Source organism: Catharus ustulatus, chromosome 26, assembly GCF_009819885.2.
Source record: "Catharus ustulatus isolate bCatUst1 chromosome 26, bCatUst1.pri.v2, whole genome shotgun sequence".
Taxonomy (NCBI): Eukaryota; Metazoa; Chordata; class Aves; order Passeriformes; family Turdidae; genus Catharus; species Catharus ustulatus.
In genome coordinates, this window is record NC_046246.1 from 5,561,251 (window position 1) to 5,585,458 (window position 24,208).

Consider the following 24,208-nt stretch of genomic DNA (forward strand, 5'->3'; position numbering starts at 1 on the left):
TCAGAACCACAGAATCATGGAATCATGGAATTGTGGTATCATAGAATCATGGAACCACAGAATCATGGAACCACAGAATCCTGGAATCATGGAATCATGGAATCACTGCATCACAGAACCATGGAACCACAGAATCACGGAATCACAGAATCCTGGAATCATGGAATCCTGGAATCATGGAACCACAGAATCATGGAATCACAGAATCATGGAATCATGGAATCCTGGAATCATGGAACCACAGAATCATGGAATCACAGAATCATGGAATCCTGGAACCACGGAATCCTGGAATCACTGCATCATGGAACCATGGAACCACAGAATCATGGAATCACAGAATCACGGAATCACAGAATGTTCTGGTGCTCACATCCCCCCTCACCCCCTCCTCATAACTTCCCTCCATCCTTTCCTGCTCACTAATTGCTCCCCACTCCGCTCCCTCCTCCCTCCCTCTCCTCTCCTCCGTTATTAACTCAGGCCAGGGGCAGGAGGCATCTCCAGGAGTTTTGTTTTCCTTGCTCCTGATGGGTTTTTAATTGGCCGGCGCCCGCCAGGGTTCGCAGGAGCCGGATGCAAATGGGATTTCTCACATTCCTCGGCTCTCCCTCGGCAGCTGCCAAATATTTTAAATAAATAATGGCGATTGCGTCAATGGGGAGCAGCGTGAGGCTCGCAGGTGCGCTCGCAGCCCCAGCCTGGGCGCGGCAGGATGAGCCTGAACTCGGTCCTGGGAAAGCTGGGATTGAGGGGATTTGTGGGGAGCATCCGGTTTAATAACACTGAGGGTTAATGGTCTGTGATGCAGGCGCTAATTAATGGATGCTGCTCCCGTCTCCCACCTCCATCCCGGGATTTAATTCTCTGAAGATCCTAAATCCCAAATCCTGGGGTTGGATGGTTGGTGCCGCCTTCTGCAGCCCCAAATTCCAGTGTCAGGACCCCAAACCCCTGCACCAGGATCCCAAATCCCTGAATCAGTACCCCACAAACTCCTGTGCCAGCATCCCAAATCCCTCTGCCAGGATTCTCCAAATTCCCGTGCCAGGATCCCAAACCCCGGTGTCAGGATCCCAAATCCCTGTGCCAGGATTCTCCAAATTCCCGTATCAGGATCCCAAATCCCTGTGCCAGGATTCTCCAAATTCCCGTGCCAGGATCCCAAATCCCTGTGCCAGGACCCTCCAAACCCTCGTGCCAGGACCTCCCAACCCCTCATATCAGGACCCCAAATCTTTGCACCAGAACCCCCCAAACCCTCCATGCCAGGATCCCAAATCCCTGTGCCAGAATTCTCTAAATTCCAGTGTCAGGATCCCACAAACCCTCATGCCAAGACCCCAAACCCCAATATCAGGACCCCAAACCCTCATGTCAGGACCCCCCAAATCCCTGCACCAGAACCCCCCAAACCCTCCGTGCCAGGATCCCAAATCCCTGTGCCAGAATTCTCCAAATTCCAGTGTCAGGATCCCCTAAATCCCCACACCAGGACCCCAAACCCCAATATCAGGACCCCAAATCCCCACACCAGGACCCCCCAAACCCCCACACCAGGTGCATCCTCCCCACAGGGACACCCAGGGCTGGGTGATTGACAGCTGTCACTCAAACACCTTCCTTGCTGATGAATATTCATGGAATGTTTTCCCAGGGACCCTCCTGGGGTTCTCACCATTAACTATTCATGGAACTCCAGGCAAAATGCAAATTCCAGCGGGTCTGGAATGGGGAATGGGCTCCTCCCAGCCTGGCACCGCGATGCCCCCGCACCCTGCTGGGTGCAGAAAGTTCTGGAAAAGGCAGGAAAACCTGGATCCCTCCCTTCATCTTCATCAGGGACACTGGGACATCAATGGTGTGGTCTTGGACACCATCCTGAATTCCACAGAGCTCAGACCCCCTGGAATATCCCTGGAACACCCCTGGAGTATCACTGGAATATCTCTGGAGTATCTCTAGAATATCCCGGGAACACCCCTGGAGTCTCGCTGGAGTATTCCTGGAGTATCAGTGGAATATCCCCAGAATACCCCTGGAGTATCCCTGGATATCTCTGGAATACCACTGGAATATTGCTGGAATATCCCTGGAATATCTCTGGAGTATCCCTGGAGTATCTCTAGAATACTCTTGGAGTATCTCTGGAATAGCCCTGGAATATTTCTGGAGTAGCTCTGGAATGTCCCTGAAACATCTCTGGAATACCCCTGGAGTATCCCTGGAGTATCTCTAGAATACCCCTGGAGTATCCCTGGAACACCTCCAAAATATCTCTGGAATACCACTGGAATATTGCTGGAATACCCCTGGAATATTGCTGGAATATCCCTAGAGTATCCCTGAAATATTTCTGGAATAGCTCTGGAATATCCCTGGAATATCTCTAGAATACCCCTGGAGTATCCCTGGAATATTTCTGGAATATCGCTGGAATAGCTCTGGAATACCCCAGGGCCAGCCGGCCCTGTCCCCGGGATGGGGACACTGTGGGACAGCAGGGGACAGGGAGGTGACACCGCGGGTCTGGCTGTTGGTGGCGCTGGGCGCTGCCGCCTCTCCAGCACCGCCACTGAGGGGCTGCGCTAATTAAATCTGTTAATGATCCGCTCATTAGCGACGGCCATCAAAGCCCAGCCTGGCTGTGCCCGGGGTTTTCCCAGCTGGAAAAAAACGGGAGAGGCTCCTGGCCCTGATGTCGGGGACATCCCGAGGGGTCACCCCAGGGGCCACCGCCCCCACTGTCCCCTCCCTCCCTCCCTCCCTGGGCATTCCCAGCCTGAGCTCCCGGGGCTTCATCCCAAATCCACACCGAAATCTGAAACCACCCAGGGCTTCATCCCAAATCCACACCCGAGATCTGATCCCACTCAGGGCTTCATCCCAAATCCACTCCGAAATCTGAAACCACTCAGGGCTTCATCCCAAATCCAGACTCAAAATTTGAGCCCACCCAGGGATTCATCCCAAATCCACACCCGAAATCTGATCCCACCCAGGGATTCATCCCAAATCCAGACTCAAACTTTGAGCCCACCCAGGAATTAATCTCAAATCCAAACCCAAAATCTGAACCCACCCAGGGATTCATCCCAAATCCACACCCGAGATCTGATCCCACACAGGGATTAATCTCAAATCCAGACTCAAAGTTTTAATCCACCCAGGGCTTCATCCCAAATCCAGACCCAAATTCTTATCCCTCCCAGGGATTCATCTCAAATCCAGACCCAAAATTTGAACCCACCAGGATTTGTCCCTAATCCTGCACCCCGTCCTCATCTCCTCAAGGCTTCATTCCTATTCCTCCATCACAATTTTATCCCCCCAGGGTTTTGTCCTTTATCCAGCAGCCCTTCCTGACCCCGCCAGAGCTGCATCCCAAATCCAGGGCCCTTTCCTGACAATCCAAGGCCTCATCCCAAATCCAGAGCCCCTTCCTGACCCCCCCCGGGCCCCATCCCAAATCCAGAGCTCCGTCCCAAATTCAGGGCCCCAACTTGATCCCCCAGGGCTCCATCCCAAATCCAGGGCTCCATCCCAAATCCAGGGCCCCATCCCAAATCCAGGGCTCCATCCCAATCCCCCAGGGCTCCATCCCCATCCCTGAACCCTTCACACGCTGGAAAGTCCCAAAGGATCCCGGCCTTGGTGAATCCCGGATCCCCATCCCGAGGGGGCTCGGAGCTCGGAGCAGGGACGAGGAGGAGGAAGAAGAGGAGGAAGAGGATGAAAAGGAGGAGGAATCCCGGCCCTTTCCCACGCTCGCACTCCCCAGCTCACCTTTCCTGGCTCCCGGAGAAGCTCGGACCGCGCGGTTCCCTCCTCCCACCTCCCTCCCCGCTTTTCTCACTTTAAACACACGGACGCATGAAAAATAAATGTTGCTCAGGAAAGACGGCGGCAGAGGGCTGGGAAGCAATTAGCATCCAAAGAGGCGTAATTAGTGCTCAGAATGCGAGCGGCGAGAAGGAATAAAGCAGCGCTCGGATGCAATCAGGGTCGTGCCTGAATTACAAACCGTTAGCTGAATTGCTAATTAAGCACGGGGTGTGAATCACGGCTTATTAAGGGCTCAGCGCGGGCTGTGCCAGCCGGGACCGCGGTGCGACAGAGATGGGACAGAGACGGGACAGGACAATAATGGGACAAGGGACAGAGACGGGACAGAGATGCGACAAGGGACTGTGGTGGGACAGAGGAATGTGGTGTGATGGAGGGACAATGTCCTGCATCCCTGCACCCTCACCCCCCCATCTCTCCAGTTCCCATCCCCATTCCCGGCTCCATCCCAGTTCCCATTCTCGTTCCAGTTCCCATTCCCAGTTCCCATCCCCATTCCAGTTCCAATCCCCATTCTCATCCCAGTTCCAGTTCCCGTTCCCATCCCAATTCCAATCTCCATTCCCGTCCCAGTTCCAATTCCCAGCTCCCATTCCCAGTTCCCATTTCCATTCCCATCCCCATTCCCAGTTCCCATCCCCATTCCAATCCCAATTCCCAGTTCCCATTCCATTCCCAGTTCCCATTCCCAGTTCCCATCCCCATTCCAATCCCAGTTCCCATTCCCATTCCCCGTTCCCAGTTCCCATCCCCATTCCCAGTTCCCATTCCTGTTCCAATCCCAATTCCCAGTTCCAATCCCCATTCCCAGTTCCTATTCTCATCCCAGTTCCCATTCCCAGCTCCCATCCCAATCCCCATTCCCAGTTCCAATCCCCATTCCCAGCTCCCATCCCAGTCCCCATTCCCATCCCAGTTCCATTTCCAGTTTCCCATTCCCATTCCCATTTCCCACAGCCCCGCTCGGAGCAGGGAGCTCCCAGAGCCCAACCCAGGGCCGTGAACAGGGACATGATTAACGAGTGAATTAATTAATCCTGATTATCCATCCCACACCCATCCCCCCAAAGGCCTGAGGAGCTTTTCCCGTGATGGAGCTGCCCTTGGCCCCCTTTGCTTCCCAACCTTTCCCCTTTTTCTCCCTGGGATCATTTTTATCTTTCCCTTTCCTATTTTCCAGCACCACCTCTGTGCATCCTCACCAAACTCCCCAAATCCAACTTTTCCAGCTCCTGCTGAGCTCCAGGGGTTCACCCCGACCCTCCTGGGCTCCCCAAGGGCCGGGATCCCCCAGCTCTCCCCGGGGAGCTGAGGAGCAGCTCCGGGCTCCAGCTCGGAGCAGGGATGAAAGGAGAGGCCGGGGCTGCGATCAAAGGCGGCCTCGTCTGCTTTAATGAGCATTCCAGAGGGTTGGGAGGCAGGAAGGGGCTTCCTGGAGATCAAAGAGGAGCTGGGGGGGCTCGGAGAGGGAGAGGAAGGAGGGGAGGGCTGGGAATAAAAAGCTGGAGAGGTCGGAGATGTGGATGAGGAGCTGAGATGCGGCACCAGAGCGGTGACAGGAATGTCCTTGTCACCAAATTTGGTCCCTTTCCCATCCTGCCCCTCCCAGATTTGGGAATAGAGGGCTGGGCGTGGATGGGGACTGGGCAGGTGTCCCCATTTGTCACCTGGCAGGGTCACAGAGCCACTGGGATCACCCCAGAGCCAACCAAACACAGTCCCTGCTTCCCTCTGGGGACACCCCACAAATCCCCAGGATCCAGCAGCAAACCCCAGCTCCCACCAGAGCCAGGAGCAGGAATGGTCCCCAGGCTGGGATTTCTCCACCAGCAGGGAAAAAATCCAGTGGGAACAGCAGCAAATCCAGGAGCAGATGAAGATGTGAGCTCCAGAGCTGTCATCCCTCCCTGCATCCTTCCAGATGAAATCCCTTTTTTCTCTCATGAAGGATTTATCAGGTTTAGTTTGAAATCACCCAGAAGATTCCCTGTTTGGATAAGCCTCTGCTTGGTGCTAGATTAACGTCCCAAGCTGGGAACTGGAGGATTCTTGGGAACATCCTAATGAGGAACAGCAAACAGAGCAATGAGGAATGATCCCACTGCTTTTCCAGGGAATCCTGGAGCCCTGGGATGCAAAAAATCCCAGGGATTGCTGCACTGATGGAGACTCCCTGGGATTTTATTTTTTTTTCCAGCTGAGGATTGTCCTGGAATAAAGCAATTTCCAGCTCAGATCCCTCAGGCCTTTTCCTGGGAATGGTTGGGCAGCAGCTTCATCCAGCAGGGAGGGAAAAAGGAATAAAAGCTCCAAGGAAAGGTGGGAAGTGCTGAGGAGGGGTTGCTGCTCCCAGTTCCCAAATCTGGTGTGTCCATGCATGGGGAATATTCCAGAGAATTGCTGGGAATTCCAGGTTTTATCATAGAACCATGGAATGGTTTGGGGTTGGAAAGGAAATTAAAACTCATCTCGTGGCCTTGGGCACTTCCAGGGATCCAGGAATTCCATCCCAGCCCCTCCCCACCCTCCCAGCCAGGAATTCCTTCCCAATATCCCCAAATATTTCATTTCCCAGTTCAAAGCCATTCCCTGTCCCTCCATTCCCTGTCCCCACACCTGGAATGTGCTGGAAGCTCTCCCTGGATCCTTCCCTTCTCCACTGGAACATTCCCAGCTCTCCCAGCCTGGCTCCAGAGCAGCTCCAGATCCCAGAGCTTCTCCTCTGGATCTGCTCCAGAAATTCCACATCCCAAAGATTTCAGGGAGGAGCCAGGACACCTCAAATTCCAGAGGAGACAGCAGGACACCTCAAATTCAAGGGAGAAGCCAGCAGGATCCCCAAAATTCCAGGGAGGAGACAGCAGGACACCCCAAATTCCAGGGAGGAGCCAGCATAACCCCCCAAATTCCAGAGGAGGAGACAGCAGGATCTCAAATTCCAGAGGGGACCAATCAGGACTCCCCAAATCCCAGAGAGGAGCCAGCAGGATCCTCAAATTCCAGAGAGGAATCAGCAGGATCCCTCCAAATTCCAGAGAGGAGCCAGCACAATCCCCCAAATTCCAGGGAGAAGCCAGCAGGATCCCCCCAAATTCCAGAGAGGAGCCAGCACAACCCCCCAAATTCCAGAGAGAACCAATCAGGACACCCCAAATTCCAGGGAGAAGCCAACAGGACACTCCAAATTCCAAGAGGAACCAGCAGGATCCTCAAATTCCAGGGAGCAGCCAGCAGGATCCCCTCAAAATTCCAAGGAGGAGAGAGCAGGACACCCCAAATTCCAGGGAGGACCAATCAGGACACCCCAAATTCCAGGGAGGAGCCAGCAGGATCCCCCAAATTCCAGAGAGAAACAATCAGGATCTCCCCAAATTCCAGAGAGGAGCCAGTAGGATCCCCCAAATTCTAAGGAGGAGACAGCAGGATCCCCCAAATTCCAGAGAGAACCAATCAGGACACCCCAAATTCCAGGGAGAAGCCAACAGGACACTCCAAATTCCAAGAGGAACTAGCAGGATCCCCAAATTCCAGGGAGCAGCCAGCAGGATCCCCTCTAAATTCCAAGGAGGAACCAGCACAACCCCCCAAATTCCAGGGAGAACCAATCAGGACACCCCAAATTCCAGGGAGGAGCCAGCAGGATCCCAAAAATTCCAGGGAGAATCCAGCAAGACCCCTCCCAAATTCCAGGGCCGTGCCCATCACCCCTGGAAGTGCCTCCTGCTCCTCCTGCCAGCTCCATTTCCCACACTCCTCTCATCCTGCAATCAGCTCCTGCCTGTGGATGCTGCAGAAATGAATTCCCGTGGTTGGGAGCGAAGCGTTAATTAGGGAGCTGTAATTGGATCCGGAGCTCCCTGCAAATCCAATTACCTGGGATTAGAGCTGTGCCAGGGGGATGTGGAACTTCCCATTCCTGACACTTCATCCTGGTCCTTTTCTGGACAGGAAAGCTGGGAAGGGTCTCCAGGTCATGATCACAGCCCCAAAATCCTGCTCAGTGCTGCTTTTCTGCTGTGGGATGAGGAAAAATGGGGAAATCTCCAGTTCTTTATCACAGCCCCAAATCCTTCTCCCAATCCCCTTTTTTTCCTGCTGAGCTGGGAGGGTCTCCAGCCCACACAAGACCCCAAATTCCCCCCCAAAATCCTTCCCTCAATCCCTTCTCCCATCCCAGAGCTGCCCAGATCCATAAAGATTAAATTTAATATCTATACTAAATAAAAGGAAAATATTTAACATCACAGAACAATCATACAGTCCCATCTCCTTTTAATATCCACAGATAAAACCTGGAATTGTTTTCCAAGGAGAATGAGGTAATTCCAGCTCTGTTTTTATGGAGTTTTGGGTTGTAAAGTTGCAGTTTTGGAGTCTACAGGGATGGGAAGGGAAAAGGGGAAGGGAAAAGGGGAAGGGAAAAGGGGAAGGGAAAAGGGGAAGGGAAAAGGGGAAGGGAAAAGGGGAAGGGAAAAGGGGAAGGGAAAAGGGGAAGGGAAACAGGAAAAGGAATCCCATCCTGCTGTGCCCACACCTCTCTGGGGCAGGAGGGTGCAGACCCCACCCCAGGGGAAGCTCAGCCCCATTTCCCCTCCAGGGGCTGGATTATCCCTCGGGAAGCACTTTGGGAATGCAAATCCCATCCGGGGGGGCTCCCACAGCCCCCAGAGCCGCCGTGCCCGGGGAGCTGCTGCCCTCTGCTGCCAGGGAATTCCTGCTCAGCCCGGGAAAGGGAAAAGGGAAAAGGACCCAGCTGTGAATGGAATGGAACAGAGCACCCAAAGAAAGATGCTCTGGATCCCAGGATAAGGATGCTGTGAGATTCCAGGATAAGGATGCTGTGGGATCCAGGGTCAGGAATGCTCTGGGATCCAGGGTTAGGAATGCTCTGGGATCCAGGGTCAGGAATGCTGTGAGATCCAGAGTCAGGATGATCTGGATCCCAAGACAAGGATGCTTTGGGATCCCAGGATAAGGATGCTTTGGGATCCATGGTCAGGATGCTGTGGGATCCAGGGTCAGGAATGCTCTGGATCCCAAGGTAAGGATGCTTTGGGATCCATGGTCAGGAATGCTCTGGATACATGGTCAGGATGATCTGGATACATGGTCAAGATGATTTGGATCCAGGGTCAGGAATGCTCAGATCCCAGGGTAAAGGATGCTGTGGGATCCAGGGTCAGAATATTCTGGATCCCAAGACAAGGATGCTTTGGGATCCCAGGATAAGGATGCTTTGGGATCCCAGGATAAGGATGCTCTGGGATCCATGGTCAGAAATGCTCTGGGATTCGTGGTCAGGATGATCTGGATCCAGGGTCAGGAATGCTCAGATCCCAGGGTAAAGGATGCTGTGGGATCCAGGGTCAGAAATGCTCTGGGATTCGTGGTCAGGATGATCTGGATTTCAGGACAAGAATGTTCTTGATCTCAGGACAGGGATGACCAGCACGCTGGATCCCAGGGCAGGGATGCTCCAGACCTCAGGAATTCTGCTCTGGAATTCAGAGTCAGGGATGCTCTGGGATCCATGGTCAGGAATGCTCTGGATCCATGGTCAGGATGCTCTGAGATCCAGGGTTAGGAATGCTCTGGAATCCACAGTCAGGAATGCTCTGGATCCATGGTCAGGATGATCTGGATCCCAAGACAAGGATGCTTTGGGATCCCAGGATAAGGATGCTCTGGGACCCATGGCCAGGATAATCTGGATTTCAGGACAAGGATGTTCTTGATCCCAGGACAGGGATGCCCTGCACTCCAGGGATGCTCCAGATCCCAGGAATTCTGCTCTGGGATTCATGGTCAGGATACTCTGGATCCAAGAAAAGGAGACTCTGCATCCCAAGACAAGGATGCTGTGGGATCCAGGGTCAGGAATGCTCTGGGATCCAGGGTCACAGATGTTTCACACTGCAGGACAAGGATGTTTTGGGATCCAGGGTCAGGATGCTCTGGAATTCAGGGTCAGGGATGCTCTGGATCCCAAGAAAAAGATGCTGTGGATCCCAAGACAAGGAAGCTCTGGGATCCATGGTCAGGAAGGTCCACACTCGAGGAATTCTGCTCTGGAATTCAGGGTCAGGAAGCTCTGGGATCCATGGTGAGGATGCTCCAGACCCCAGGAATTCTGCTCTGGAATTCAGGGTCAGGATGCTCTGGATCCCAGGACAAGGATGCCCCATTTCCCAGCCCCCAGTTCCCATTTCCCAGTTCCCATTTCCCAGCTCCCATTTCCCAGCCCAGCTCTGCAGGAGCCCCAGGACCCAGCACTGAATGTCCCAGTCCCCACTGGGAGTGTCCCAGTCCCCACTGGGAGTGTCCCAGTGCCAGCAGAGGCACAGGGAGGGCACAGCTGGGCTGGGGGAGAGCAAGAAAAGAACAAAATCCCTGTGGGGATGAAAAATTCCATCCTGGGAAGGGGATGAGCCTCAATCCAGGGGTGGGGAAAGGGCACTGGGGGTCACTGGTCCCAACTGGTGGTCACTGGTCCCCAGGGCTCAGCACCCCCAATTCCCTCTGCTCCCAACCCCTCCCAGCCCTGCTGTGCCCATCCCTGTGTGTCTCACCAGCCCCAATTAACATCATTAATTAAGCCAGGGGCGCCTGTGGATGATCTAATTACAAACCAGCTCAGATTTGATTTGCCTGGTAATTAATTTGTGTTATTTACACAGAGCAGCTCGGGAAATGTCTGCTCAGCAAAGGGCACACCCTGAGGGACAGGAGGGGACACTGGGGACACTGAGGGGACACCAAGACAAGGCAGGGACACAAGGGGGGCACAGCTGCTTTGGGGTCACCATCCCCAAGTGCCACCACCCTGCAGGGATGTGATGTCCCCAAAGCGAGGTGGGGACATCCTGGGGACACCAAAGGGACACGTGGGGACCCCAAAAGGGTCCTGGCTGCCAGACCTCACTAGAGGGCAGCACAGTGCTGCTGTTCCCATGGCTGGTGCCCCTCTGACCCCCCAAAATCCCCAAATTCTGTGGGACACAGACCAGGAATGTTTGTCCCTCTGTCCTCCTGCTCCACAGGATGGAAAATTCACCCCCAAAATGCCTCAGTCTGCAGGGTTGGTGTTTTTAGGATTAAGGATGACGTGTTTATAGGGAGCTGCTCAGCCCTGGGAATGGGGCTGGGAATAAACTGAGAAACCAGGAACAAAACAGGAATTAAACCTGGAATTAAACAGGGATCACCTGGAGTAAACCAGGGATCACCTGGAATAAAACAGGAACACCTGGAATTAAACAACTGTCACCTGGAATAAACCAGGGATCACTTGGAATTAAACAGGGATCACCTGGATTTAAACAGGGATCACCTGGAATAAACCAGGAACACCTGGAATTAAACAAATTGTCACTCAGAATAAACCAGGGACCACTTGGAATTAAACAGGGATCACCTGGAATGAACCAGGAACACCTGGAATGATCCAGGAACACCTGGAATAAACCAGGGATCACCTGGAATTAAACAAGGATCACCTGGATTTAAACAGGGATCACCTGGAATAAAAAAATTGTCATGTGGAATAAACCAGGAACACCTGGAATAAACCAATTGTCACCTGGAATTAAACAGGGATCACCTAGATTTTAACAAGGATCACCTGGAATTAAACAATTGTCACCTGGAATAAACCAGGGATCACCTGGAATTAAACAGGAACACCTGGAATAAACCAATTGTCACCTGGAATTAAACAGGGATCACCTGGATTTGAACAAGATCAGCTGGAATTAAACAATTGTCATCTGGAATAAATCAGGGATCACCTGGAACAGAACAATTGTCACCTGGAACAGAACAATTGTCACCTGTCAGGCACAAAGGCCACCAGGGAAGCAGGGCCAGGGAATGTGGCTGGGCCGGGATCCAAATCAACATCGCCTGGAATTCTGCCTGGGGGTGGCACAGGACAATGTGAGGGTGGCACAGGACAGTCAGGAGGTGACACAGGACATCAGGGGGTGGCACAGAACAATCAGAGGGTGGCACAGGACAATCAGGAGGTGGCACAGGACAATGAAGAGGTGGCACACGACAATCAGGGGGTGGCACAGGACAGTCAGGGGGTGGCACAGGACAGTCAGGAGTGGCACAGGACAATGTGGAGGTGGCACAGGACAGTCAGGAGTGGCACAGGACAGCCAGGAGTGGCACAGGACAACGTGGAGGTGGCACAGGACAGCCAGGGGGTGGCACAGGACATCAGGGGGTGGCACAGGACAATGTAGGGTGACACAGGACAGCCACAGCCCTGTCCCCACCCTGAGGTCACCCTGCTCCCCTCTGGAGGTGACCCCAGCCCAGCAGCTCTGGATTTTCCCGGGTTAATCCCGGGATTTCCCTGATCCTCAGTGACCTCTCTGCCCTGCTGAGCCCCAGCTCCCTGCCAGCCTCCTGCAGAACATTCCAGAGTTTCCTGCTTTCCTAGACCTGGGAAATCAGGAAATTACATCCCAGAAATCCCCATTTTCCAGCAGAACATTCCAGAGTTTCCTGCTTTCCTAGACCTGGGAAATCAGGAAATTACATCCCAGAAATTCCCATTTTAGAGCAGAACATTCCAGGAACACCCAGAGCCAGGAAATCTGGGAATCCAGGGAGAAAGAAATGTTCTCAGGGAGAACAGGGAATCAACAACATGGGGAAAATATCCTAAATTCTTCCTGTTTGGGGGAAAAAAATACCCAGGGATGGGGCTGGGATGGGGATTTGGGATCTGGGATTTGGGGATTTGGGATCTGGGATGGGGATTTGGGGACTGGGATGGGGATCTGGGATCTGGGATTGGATTTGGGATCTGGGATGGGGATTTGGGATCTGAGATGGGGACTGGGGATCTGGGATGGGGATTTGGGGGCTGGGATTGGATTTGGGATCTGAGATGGGGATTTGGGGGCTGGGATGGGGATTTGGGGGCTGGGATTTGGGGGCTGGGATGGGGATTTGGGGGTTGGGATGGGGATTTGGGATGGGGATTTGGGGGCTGGGATGGGGATTTTCCCTTTCCAGAGAATGTCCCAGATCCCAAATTCCCAGATTCTCTCTCTCCACAGTGCCAGCACATCCCAAAATTCCAAATTCTCCCTTTGCTGAGAGGCTGCACACCCCAAATTCCCAGATTCTCTCTCTCCAGAGAATGTCCCACACCCCAAATTCCTGCAGGAATCTCTCCCTGCTGTGTTTTCCCAAATTCCTGCAGGATTCTCTCCCTGCTGTGTTTTCATCTCTCCCTGTTGTGTTTTTTCCCCCCCTGATTCCTCACCTGGTGATGATTTCCCTGCTCCATCCCCACTCCAGGATCAGGGAATTCCCTTTGGGTTGTTCCAGTTCTGCTTCTCCAAATTCTGAGATCAGCCCTGGAGGGGAGGAGAGAGGAACTCAGACAGCAGGGAAGGAAAAGGGGAAGGGAAAAGGAAAAAAGAAAAGGAAAAGGGAAAGGGAGAAGGAAAAGGGAAAAGTTCAGGAAAGGAAAAAAAAAGAAAAAAGGAAAAAAAGGAAAAAAAGGAAAAAAAGGAAAAAAAAGGAAAAAAAGGAAAAAAAAGGAAAAAAAGGAAAAAAAAAGAAAAAAAAAGGAAAAAAAAAGAAAAAAAAAGGAAAAAAAAAAGGAAAAAAAAGAAAAAAAGGGGAAAAAAAAGGAAAAAAAGGAAAAAAGAAATAAGGGAAAGAAAGAAGGGAGGGAAAGAGAAAGAAAGAAAAAGAAAGAAAGAAGAAATAAAAAAGAAAGGAAATTAAAAAATTAAAAAAGAAAGGAAGAAAAGAAAAAGGAAGAACAGAAAAATAAAAACAAAAATAAAAATAAACAATAGAAATAAAAATACACAATAGAAAAAATAAAGGAGAAATGAAAAAAATGAAGGCAAAAAAAAGGAAATTAAGAAATATGAAGAAAATAACAAAGAGAGAAAACAAAGAAAATACTAAGAGAAAAGCAAGAAATCAAAAGAAAGAATAAAGAAAAACGAAAAAGTAAAGTTTGAAAATAAAGGAAAATAAAATTTAAAAATAAAGAGAGAAGAAAAATCAAATTTTTAAAAAATTAAAAAAACAGGTGGGGAATATTCCACAGGGAATTCCCACAAAAATTTGGAATATTCCAGAGGGAATTCACAAAAAAATTGGGAATATTCCATGGAAAAAATTGGGAATATTCCACAGGGAATTCCTACAAAATTTGGGACTATCCCAGAAGGAAAAACAATCTGGATATCATGGAAAAATATCCAGGAAAAAGTGCAAGAAAAAAAAATTTGATCCTAAAATCCTTTTGATTTATTCCCCAGCAGCCCCACAAAAATCTCTCACAAAATCCGAATTTTTAGGGTTTGTTGATGAAAGGTGTGAAGATTTTGGGGTGGAATTTGGGATTTTCCACCCAAAAACCCAAATTAAAAGGAGAATTCAATCAGTTGAGAAAATTCCCCCTCCCCAAAATCCGAATTTTCTGGGGAAAAAAAAACCCAAAACTCAAAAATCCCAGAACTTTTTCCATCTTTGTGACACAAAAATTAATTTTTCATTGTTGTGTGAATCACCCAGGAGATTTTGGAACATCAGTGTGGAAAATCCAGGATGGATTTGCTGCCTGAAATTCACATTTTAGGTGAATTTTTTTTGGGAAAAATTAGAGTGACACACACAGAGAATCACACACACACAAAAAAAACAGATTTACCACAGGGTTTGGGTTTAACCTGTTCAAGCACCCCCAGGAGCCAGAATTCCATGGAAAAAAATTTTTTAAATCCCAAAAAAATCACCAAAAAACCCCCCAAAAAATCCCCACAAATCCCTGAAAAAAATCCCCACAAATCCCAAAAAATCCCCTAAAAATCCCCCAGAAAATAAAAAAAAATTCCCAAAAATCTCCCCCAAAATCCCCTCCCAAATTCCCCAAAAAATCCTAAAAACTCCCCCAAAAATCCCCTGAAAAAATCCGAAAAAAATCCCCAAAAAATCCCCCAAAAATCCCAAATAATCCCTGACAAAAAAAACACAAAGCCCTCCAAAAATGAAAAAATAATAAAAAAATCCCCCCCAAAAATTTTTAAAAAATCACCCCAAAAAACCTCCAAAACCCCCCCAAAAATAAAAAAAAAATCCCCCCAGAAAATAAAAAAATCCCCCAAAAATAATGAAAAATCCCCCCCAAAAAAAAATTTCCCCAAAAAATCCTTTAAAAACCCCCAAAAAATCCAAAAAATTCCCCAAAAAAATCCAAAAAATTCCCAAAAAAAGCCAAAAAAATCCCCCCAAAAAATCCCCAAAAGTTCCCAAAAACTCCAAAACAATCTCCAAAAATCCCAAAAAAAATCCCCCCAAAATCCCCCCAAAAATAAAAAAAATTTCCCCAAAAATCCCCAAAAAATCCCCCCAAAAATCCAAAACAATCCCCAAAAAATCCCACAAAAATCCCCAAAATCCCCCCAAAATGCCCCAAAAAATCCCCCCAAAAATCAAAAAGAATCCCAAAAAATCCCCCCAAAATCCCAAAAAAATCCCCAAAATTCCCAAAAAACCCAAAATTCCCTTGTATATCCCCAATAAAAGAGTTTAAGGCTCAGGCTGATCCCTCCTCATGTTCAAATAAAAATAAATTCATTTTTTACCCAGTTTCAAAAAGGAATTTTTGCATCTCAGGGAGGTTTTTGCAAATCCTCAGTGCACAATTTTCCTTACACATAAACTCGACTTTATTTCTTTTTTTTTTTTTCTTTTTTTTTCATTAAAAAGTTAAAAATACAGAAAAGTTCAGAAACTGCTTTTCTCCTTTGCAGGTTGAAGGAGAAAACAATCCTTCACTGAAATGTTGCTCTTAATTCTTTATTATTATTATTATTATTTCTTATTATCATTAGATAAATTTTTAATTGTGGGGTTTTTTACTCTCAATCATCATCACTTTTTTTTTTATTATTATTATTATTATTTTACTCCACCACTAATTTAAATTTTTTTTTTTTGGTTGGTTTTTTTTTTAATTCCAAATTTTCCAAGAGTCCCAGAGTGTTGATTCCTGCTTTTTTTTGGAGCTATAATTTGGTTTATTTTTAATTTTTATTTTTATTTATTTATTGAACACAGCAGTGCCCGTTGGCGTCCTTGCAGCGCAATCTCATCTTGGGTCTGTATTTCTCCAGGTACAGCAGCTGCTTGGAATTGAAAGCTCCCCTTCTTTTCCTAAAAAACAAAAAAGATTATCAATGGAAAATTAATTTAAATATCAATTTAAAAAATTAGCAGTGGAAAATAGCGGTTTTTGGATCATTTCTGGGATGTTAATTGGGGTTTTAATGAGAATTTTAGGGGGGAAAAGCTGATTTTTTTTCAAAAAAATTTATTAATAAATAAAATAAATAAATGAATAAATTTTTAAATAATTGTTTTAAGCTTTTTTCTACATTATTTCAATAATAAATAAATGTTTTGTGTTTTTTTCCCCATGGTATTTCAATGATAAATTGAAAGCTCCCCTCCTTTTGCTAAAAAAAAAAAACAAAACAAGGAAGAAGTTATCAATGAAAAAATCAAAATCAATTTAAATATAAATTTCAAAGTGTCAGTGGAATTGGAAAAATGAATTTAAATATCAATTTTAAAAATTATCAGTGGAAAATTTTGGCTCAATTCTGGCATGTTAATTGGGGTTTTAATGAGAATTTCAAGGGTGAAAGCTGAATTTTCACAGTATTTCAATAATAAATAAATGGTTTTTTTCCTACATTATTTGAATAATAAATAAATGTTTTAAGTTTTTTCTACATTATCTGAGTAATAAATGATTGTTTTGTGTTTTTTCCCCACAGTATTTCAATGATAAATTGAAAGCTCCCCTCCTTTTCCTTAAAAAGAAACCAAGGAAGAAGCTATCAATGAAAAAATTAATTTAAATATCAATTTTAAAATATTAATGGAATGGGAAAAATCAATTTAAATATCAATTTTTAAAAATATCACTGGAAAAAAACAGTTTTTGGCTCAATTCTGGCACGTTAATTGGGGTTTTAATGAGAATTTTAGGGGGAAAAAGCTGATTTTTTTCACAGTATTTCAATAATAAATAAATGTTTTTTTTCTACATTATTTGAATAATAAATAAATGTTTTAAGTTTTTCCTACATTATCTGAGTAATAAATGATTGTTTTGTGTTTTTTCCCCATGGTATTTAAATAATAAATTGCAAACTCCCCTCCTTTTCCTTAAAAAAAAAAACAAAAAAAAACAAAACAAGGAAGAAGTTATCAATGAAAAAATCAATTTAAATATAAATTTAAAAGTATCAGTGGAATGGGAAAAATCAATTTAAATATCAATTTTAAAAATTATCAGTGGAAAAATTTTGGCTCACTTCTGGCACGTTAATTGGGGTTTTAATGAGAATTTTAGGGGGAAAAAGCTGATTTTTTTTCAATAATAAATAAATGTTTTAAGTTTTTTTCTATATTATTTCAATAATAAATAATTTTTTTTTTTCTTTTTTCCCCACTGTCTTGGGTTGCAATCAGGATGTGACCAAAAGTTTGTGTTCCATCAGCAGCTGTTAACCCAGCTGGGACAATGGTCTTTATTCCCAAAGGGGATCTCTCCTGTTCATGGGTCAGATTTTATAAACCAGCTGGGGCAGTGATCCTGATCTCTGTGGGATATCTCCTGTTAATGGGCAGCTGTTAAACCAGCTGGGGCAGTGTTCTTTATCTTTGCACAGCCCATCCTCCCTCCAGGAGATCTCTCCTGTCCATGGGCCAGGTGTCTAAAACCAGGTGGGACAACGCTCTTGTCTCTGTGGGGACATCTCCTGTTAATGGGTTATGGGTTAAAACCAGCTGGGGCAGTGTTCTTTATCTCATGGGATATCTCCTGTTCATGGCCATGGTTTATAAACCAGCTGGGGCAGTGTTCTTTATCTCATGGGATATCTCCTGTTCATGGCCATGGTTTATAAACCAGCTGGGGCAGTGTTCTTTATCTTTTCACAACCCATCCTTCCTCCAGCCAGTCATTTTCTGCTCATGGCCACTGAGTCCCACTGTGGCACTGATAAAATTACTGCATCCCATTGGGAGTTGCTCCAGCCAGGGGGAGGAGCCAAACATTTCCTACCCAGATAAAAACTGAGATTTGGAACATCAGAGCAGCCTTTCCCACTGGATCCCAGAGGAAAACCAGACCCTTGCACATCATCCCTGGAGCTTGGGAGGAAACTGCACCAGGACACACCATAAATAATAAATAAATATTTTCACTCACTGCCTTATGAACTGCACGGCGTCCTCGTACTTCATCCCACATTCAATGAGAGCCAGAGCCACCAGAACAGGAGCCCTGCAGAAAAATAAAATATAAATGAAAATGAAAAATAAAATAAATAAAAAATTAAAATACTAGAAATAAAAATACAAGGGTGATCCATACAAATAATGAATAAAGAATAAAGCCAGACTAAAGAACAAACCCCAGACTAAAGAATAAACCTGGACTAAAGAACAAATTCTGGACTTAAGCACAAAGCTGGACTAAAGCACAGAGTCTGGACTGAAGAATAAACCCGGACTAAAGAAAAAAACCCAGAATAAAGAATAAACCCAGAGTAAAGAATAAAGCCTGGATTAAAGAATAAACCCTGGACTAAATACTAAACCTGGATTAAAGAACAAACTCCGGACTGAAGAATAAACCCGGACTAAAGAATAAAGCCTGGACTACAGAATAAACCCGGACTAAAGAATAAACCTGGACTAAAGCACAAAACCTGGACTAAAGAACAAATCCTGGACTGAAGCACAAAGCCCGGACTGAAGCACAAAGCCCGGACTGAAGCACAAAGCCCGGACTGAAGCACAGAGCCCGGACTGAAGCACAAAGCCCGGACTGAAGCACAAAGCCCGGACTGAAGAATAAAACCTGGACTAAAAATAAACCCTGGACTAAAGAACAAACCCTGGCTAAAGAATAAAGCCTGGACTACAGAATAAACCCAGACTAAAGAACAAACCCTGGACCAAAGAACAAATCCCCGACTAAAGCACAAAGCCCGGACTGAAGAATAAACCCTGGACTAAAGAACAAAGCCAGGACCAAAGAACAAAGCCAGGACTAAAGAAAAAAACCCAGAATAAAGAATAAAATCAGACTAAAGAATAAAGCCGGACTAAAGCACAAAGCCCGGACTAAAGAATAAACCCAGACTAAAGAATAAACCCAGACTAAAGCACAAATCCTAGACTAAATCACAAAGCCCGGACTAAAGCACAAAGCCCGGACTAAAGCACAAAGCCCGGACTAAAGCACAAAGCCCGGACTAAAGCACAAAGCCCGGACTAAAGCACAAATCCTAGACTAAATCACAAAGCCCGGCCTAGAGGAGGGTTCTGAGTTAGGCCTGACCTGCCCAGCCCCGCCACGCAGTGCACGGCCACGCAGCTGCCGGGCTCCTCGCGGAACTTGGCCCTGAGCAGGCTCAGCCAATCCTCCACCACCTGGCTGGGGGGCGGCGCGCCGTCGTCGAACGGCCAGTCCTGGGGGGAATTAATGAATGAGTTAATTAATTACAGTCATGGGATCAGCAGGGAGAGAAAATGGAGTTAGTGAAACAAAATGGAATAAAAATATATTGAAATGTAATTAAAAAAATCATAAAAATGTAATTTAAAATCATTAAAATGTAATACACAAACATAAAAATGTAATAAAAAAACATAAAAATGTAATTAAAAAATATAAAAATGTAATAAAAATATAAAAATGTAATAAAACACAAAAAACTGTAATAAAAACACAAAAAAATGTAATAAAAACACAAAACACAAAAATCTGTAATAGAAACACAAAAAACTGTAATAAAACACAAAAATCTGTAATAAAACCAGAAAAAATTGTAATAAAAACAGAAAAAACTGTAATAAAAGCACAAACAACTGTAATAAAAACACAATAAAAGTAATAAAAACAGAAAAAAACTGTAATTAAAACGGAAAATATAATAAAAACACAAAAAATATAATAAAAACACAAAAAACTGTAATGAAAACACAAAAATCTGTAATGAAAACACAAAAATCTGTAACACAAAAAATATAATAAAAACACAAACAAACCCTAAAAAAATAAATTAAAAAAAAGAAAAACACCAAAGCACACCAGGCTTCAAGCACCAGGCATGACCAAAAATATCCCTAAAAAGCCAAACAAAATACCCCAAAAAAATCCCCAAACTCACTGAATTTCTCACCAAAAATGATGAATTTGAACATGAACAAATCCCCAGGATTTGCAGGGATAAAAATGTCAATTTGGAGACAAAAATTCCAATTTTTTGGGGATTTTTTGGACTCACCAGGACCTGGATTCCTTCCTTCTCAATGGGGACATGACCATAAAAATCCCTAAAAAACCAAACAAAATACCCCAAAAAAAATCCCAAAAAAATAAAAATCTTTAAAAAATCCAAAAAAAAAAAAAAAGAAAAACACCAAAGCTCACCAGGCTTCAAGCACCAGGCATGACCAAAATAATCCTTAAAAAACCAAACAAAATACCCCAAAAAAACCCCGAAACCCCAAAAAAAAAATCCTTAAAAAATCCAAAAAAAAAGAAAAATACCAAGGCACACCAGGCTTCAAGTACAGGGCTGAGCACCAAAAAAAATCACTAAAAAACACAACAAAATACCTGAAAAAAACCCCAAAAAAACCCCAAAAAACCAAAAAAAATCCCTAAAAAAATCCCAAAAAATCCCTAAAAAACCAAATAAAATGCCCCAAAAAAATCCCCAAAATCACTGAATTTCTCACTAAAAATAATGAATTTGAACATGAACAAATCCCCAGGATTTGCAGGGATAAAAATGTCAATTTGGAGGTAAAAATTCCAATTTTTGGGGGATTTTTTGGACTCACCAGGACCTGGATTCCTTCCTTCTCAATGGGGACATCACCATAAAAATCCTTAAAAAAACCAAACAAAATACTCCCAAAAAAACCCCAAAGAAACTAAAAAAATAAAATAAAACACCAAAGCTCACCAGGCTTCAAGTACCAGGCATGACCAAAATAATCCTTAAAAAACACAACAAAATACCCCAAAAAACCCCCAAAAACCCCAAAAAAAAATCCTTAAAAAATCCAAAAAAAAAGAAAAATATCAAGGCACACCAGGTTTCAAGCACAGGGCTGAGCACCAAAATAATCCCTAAAAAACACAACAAAATCCCTGAAAAAAACCCCAAAAAAACCCAAAAAACAAAAAAAATCCCTAAAAAAATCCCAAAAAATCCCTAAAAAACCAAATAAAATACCCCAAAAAAATCCCCAAAATCACTGAATTTCTCACCAAAAATGATGAATTTGAACATGAAAAAATCCCCAGGATTTGCAGGGATAAAAATGCCAATTTGGAGGTAAAAATTCCAATTTTTGGGGATTTTTTGGACTCACCAGGACCTGGATTCCCTCCTTCTCGATGGGGGCCTGGTCGTAGGTGGCGTCACAAACTCGCACCAGGGTGGTCACCCCGTACTTCTTCAGCTCCTGGGGAAGAAAAAATATTGAAATTTTAAAAATAATAAAAAAAAAAATATATATATTTTTAGTAGATTAAAAAAATTGAGAAGAAAAAAAAATCTGAGTAGTGGGGAGTGAGAAATTTGTTTTTATCGGATTAAAAAAATGAGAATTTTAAAAAATCTGGGTATTGGGGAGTGAGAAATTTATTTATTTATTTTTATTTATTTTTATTAGATAAAAAATTGAGAAAGAAAAAAAATCTGAGTGGTGGGGAGTGAGAAATTTATTTTTATCGGATTAAAAAAAATGAGAATTTTTAAAAATCTGGGTATTGGGGAATGAGAAATTTATTTATTTATATTTATTTATTTTTATTAGATAAAAAATTGAGAAAGAAAAAAAATCTGAGTGGTGGGGAGTGAGAAATTTATTTTTAGCAGATAAAAATAACTGAGAATTTTAAAAAATCTGAGCATTGGGGAATGACAAATTTATTTTTATCAGATAAAAAATTGAGAATTAAAAAAAATCTGAGTATTGGGGAATGAGAAATTTATTTTTATCAGATAAAAAAATTGAGAATTAAAAAATCACCTGAGCATTGGGGAATGAGAAATTTATTTTTATCAGATAAAAAAATTGAGAATTAAAAAATCACCTGAGCATTGGGGAATGAGAAATTTATTTTTATCAGATAAAAAAATTGAGAATTAAAAAAAATCTGAGTATTGGGGAATGAGAAATTTATTTTTATCAGATTAAAAGAAATTGAGAATTAAAAAATCTGAGTATTGGGGAGTGACAAATTTATTAAAAAAAATGAGAATTAAAAAAAATCTGAGTATTGGGGAATGACAAATTTATTTTTATTAGATAAAAAAAATTGAAAAGGAAAAAAAAAATCTGAGCATTGGGGAGTGAAAAATTTATTTTTATCAGATTAAAAAAAATTGAGAATTAAAAAATCTGAGTAGTGGGGAGTGAGAAATTTATTTTTATTAGATAAAAAATTTCACATTTCTCACAATAAAATCTGTGAGGAAAAATTACAAGGGGGGAAAATTATAATTATATATATTTTTTTTAATTATAACTATATATTTTTAATTGGAATTATATTTTCAAAATTATGTTTTTAAAATTGCAATTACATTTTTAAAAATTATATGCATTAAAAATTATAATTTTGTAAGAATTCAGCGAAAACAACAGTGAATTCTGTTCTCATAGTGTGAGGAAAATGTGAATAATAAAGAAAAATTAAAATTAAATTTCAGGTAACAAAAAACACCTGAGGTGAGGTGGGAATGTAAATTTTTGGGCAGGAATTTTGAGGAATTTAAAGCTCATCCAAGGCAAGAAATTCAGGAAAAAAAACCAATTAATTCTCTTCTCATAGTGTGAGGAAAATGTGAATAATAAAGAAAAGTAAAAATTAAATTTCAGGTAACAAAGAGCACCTGAGGTGAGGAGGGAATGCAAATTTTTGGGCAGGAATTTGGGATTTTTTGGGATTTATTAAAGCTCATTCAAACTAAGAAATTCAGGAAAAAAATCAATTAATTCTGTTCTCATAGTGTGAGGAAAATGTGAATAATAAATTAAATTTCAGGTAACAAAGAGCACCTGAGGTGAGGTGGGAATGTAAATTTTTGGGCAGGAATTTTGAGGAATTTGGGATTTTTTTTTTGATTTATTAAAGCTCATCCAAGGCAAGAAATTCAGGAAAAAATCCAATTAATTCTGTTCTTAAAGTGTGAGGAAAACGTGAATAAAAACAAAAAAAAAAATTAAATTTCAGGTAACAAAAAGCACCTGAGGTGAGGTGGGAATGCAAATTTTTGGGCAGGAATTTGGGATTTTTTGGGATTTATTAAAGCTCATTCAAACTAAGAAATTCAGGAAAAAAAACAATGAATTCTCTTCTCACAGTGTGAGGAAAATGTGAATAATAAAGAAAAAAAAAATTAAATTTGGGATTTTTGGGCTCCTTACCTCGATGAATTTGCTGAGGGTTGCATTGGTTGGGTTGTGAGTGATCAGGAAACGAAGATTCTCATAAGTGATTTCCACAGGGGCTGGACGGTTCATAATGGCAAAAAAAAAAATGTGGGGGGCCAAAAAAAATCCAAAAAAAACAAAAAACAAGAAGGGGGAAAAAAAAACAAAAAAAGGAAAAAAATTCTAATAAAAAGGAAAAAAATTCTAATAAAAAGGGAAAAAAAAACTAATAAAAAAGGGAAAAAAAAACTAATAAAAAAGGGAAAAAAAACCAATTAAAAGGGGGAAAAAAACCAATAAAAAGGGGAAAAAAAATTCAAAAAAAAAGGAAAAAAATTATATTAAAAATTCAAAATAAAAAGGGAAAAAAAAAATAAATCAATGACCTTGGAAAGGTTTCACAGCAGCAAACATGAAAAAAAAATCACCAATATGGCTGGGATTGAGCAGAGCTGGCTTGGCTGGGTTTGGGATTTTCTAGAAAATGTAGATTTGCTTCTAAATTGTGAATTTCTGGCGGGGTGGAATCCTTCAGGCTCCTGAAATTCCCTCTGCAGGTGAGGCAGGGCAGTTCCACATCGAGGCACTGGTGAGCTGCTTGGATTTTATTTTGATTTTTATTTTGTTTTAAGGTCAGGAGATGTCCCATAAATCTGAGCCTGCTGAGTTCCAGGAGTGGTGAAGGCCAAAAAAACAAAATTAAAATAAAATAAAAATAAAAATAAAAAATAAAAATAAAACTAAAAAAGGGGGGTTGTGGAATTCTGGCTTCAGGCACTCTGGGGAGAGCCCTGAGCTCACTTGGCAGCCAGGGTGCTGTGCTGGGCCTGGCAGAATTCTG

The 24,208-nt window shown here is 43.8% G+C and overlaps 2 protein-coding genes across 5 annotated transcripts; both read right to left on the bottom strand.

Annotated features, from left to right (window-relative positions):
- Positions 1-288: 288 nt before the first annotated feature.
- On the bottom strand, positions 289-13,291 carry LOC117007681. Of its 4 annotated transcripts, XR_004420194.1 has the most exons (4): positions 13,130-13,291; positions 7,720-7,860; positions 1,679-1,796; positions 289-619 (listed from the first exon to the last, which is right to left on the bottom strand). XR_004420194.1 is itself a non-coding variant. In XM_033081003.1 (3 exons), the coding sequence occupies exon 3, from the start codon at positions 5,788-5,790 to the stop codon at positions 4,888-4,890; it is 903 nt and encodes a 300-aa protein (XP_032936894.1). In that variant the 5' UTR covers positions 5,791-5,906; positions 7,720-7,860; positions 13,130-13,291; the 3' UTR covers positions 4,810-4,887. The 4 variants fall into 4 exon arrangements, 1 of the variants encoding a protein (XP_032936894.1); XR_004420193.1 differs by lacking the exon at positions 289-619 and having other exon boundaries at positions 1,524-1,796; XM_033081003.1 differs by lacking the exons at positions 289-619; positions 1,679-1,796 and adding an exon at positions 4,810-5,906.
- A 2,576-nt stretch (positions 13,292-15,867) lies between these two features.
- LOC117007452 (protein tyrosine phosphatase type IVA 2) lies at positions 15,868-23,534 on the bottom strand. The gene is made up of 5 exons (XM_033080655.1): positions 23,362-23,534; positions 21,298-21,390; positions 19,250-19,380; positions 18,113-18,187; positions 15,868-16,044 (listed from the first exon to the last, which is right to left on the bottom strand). Exons 1-5 carry the CDS (start codon positions 23,455-23,457, stop codon positions 15,936-15,938), a joined length of 504 nt encoding a protein of 167 aa, XP_032936546.1. The 5' UTR covers positions 23,458-23,534; the 3' UTR covers positions 15,868-15,935.
- Between the last annotated feature and the right edge of the window lie 674 nt (positions 23,535-24,208).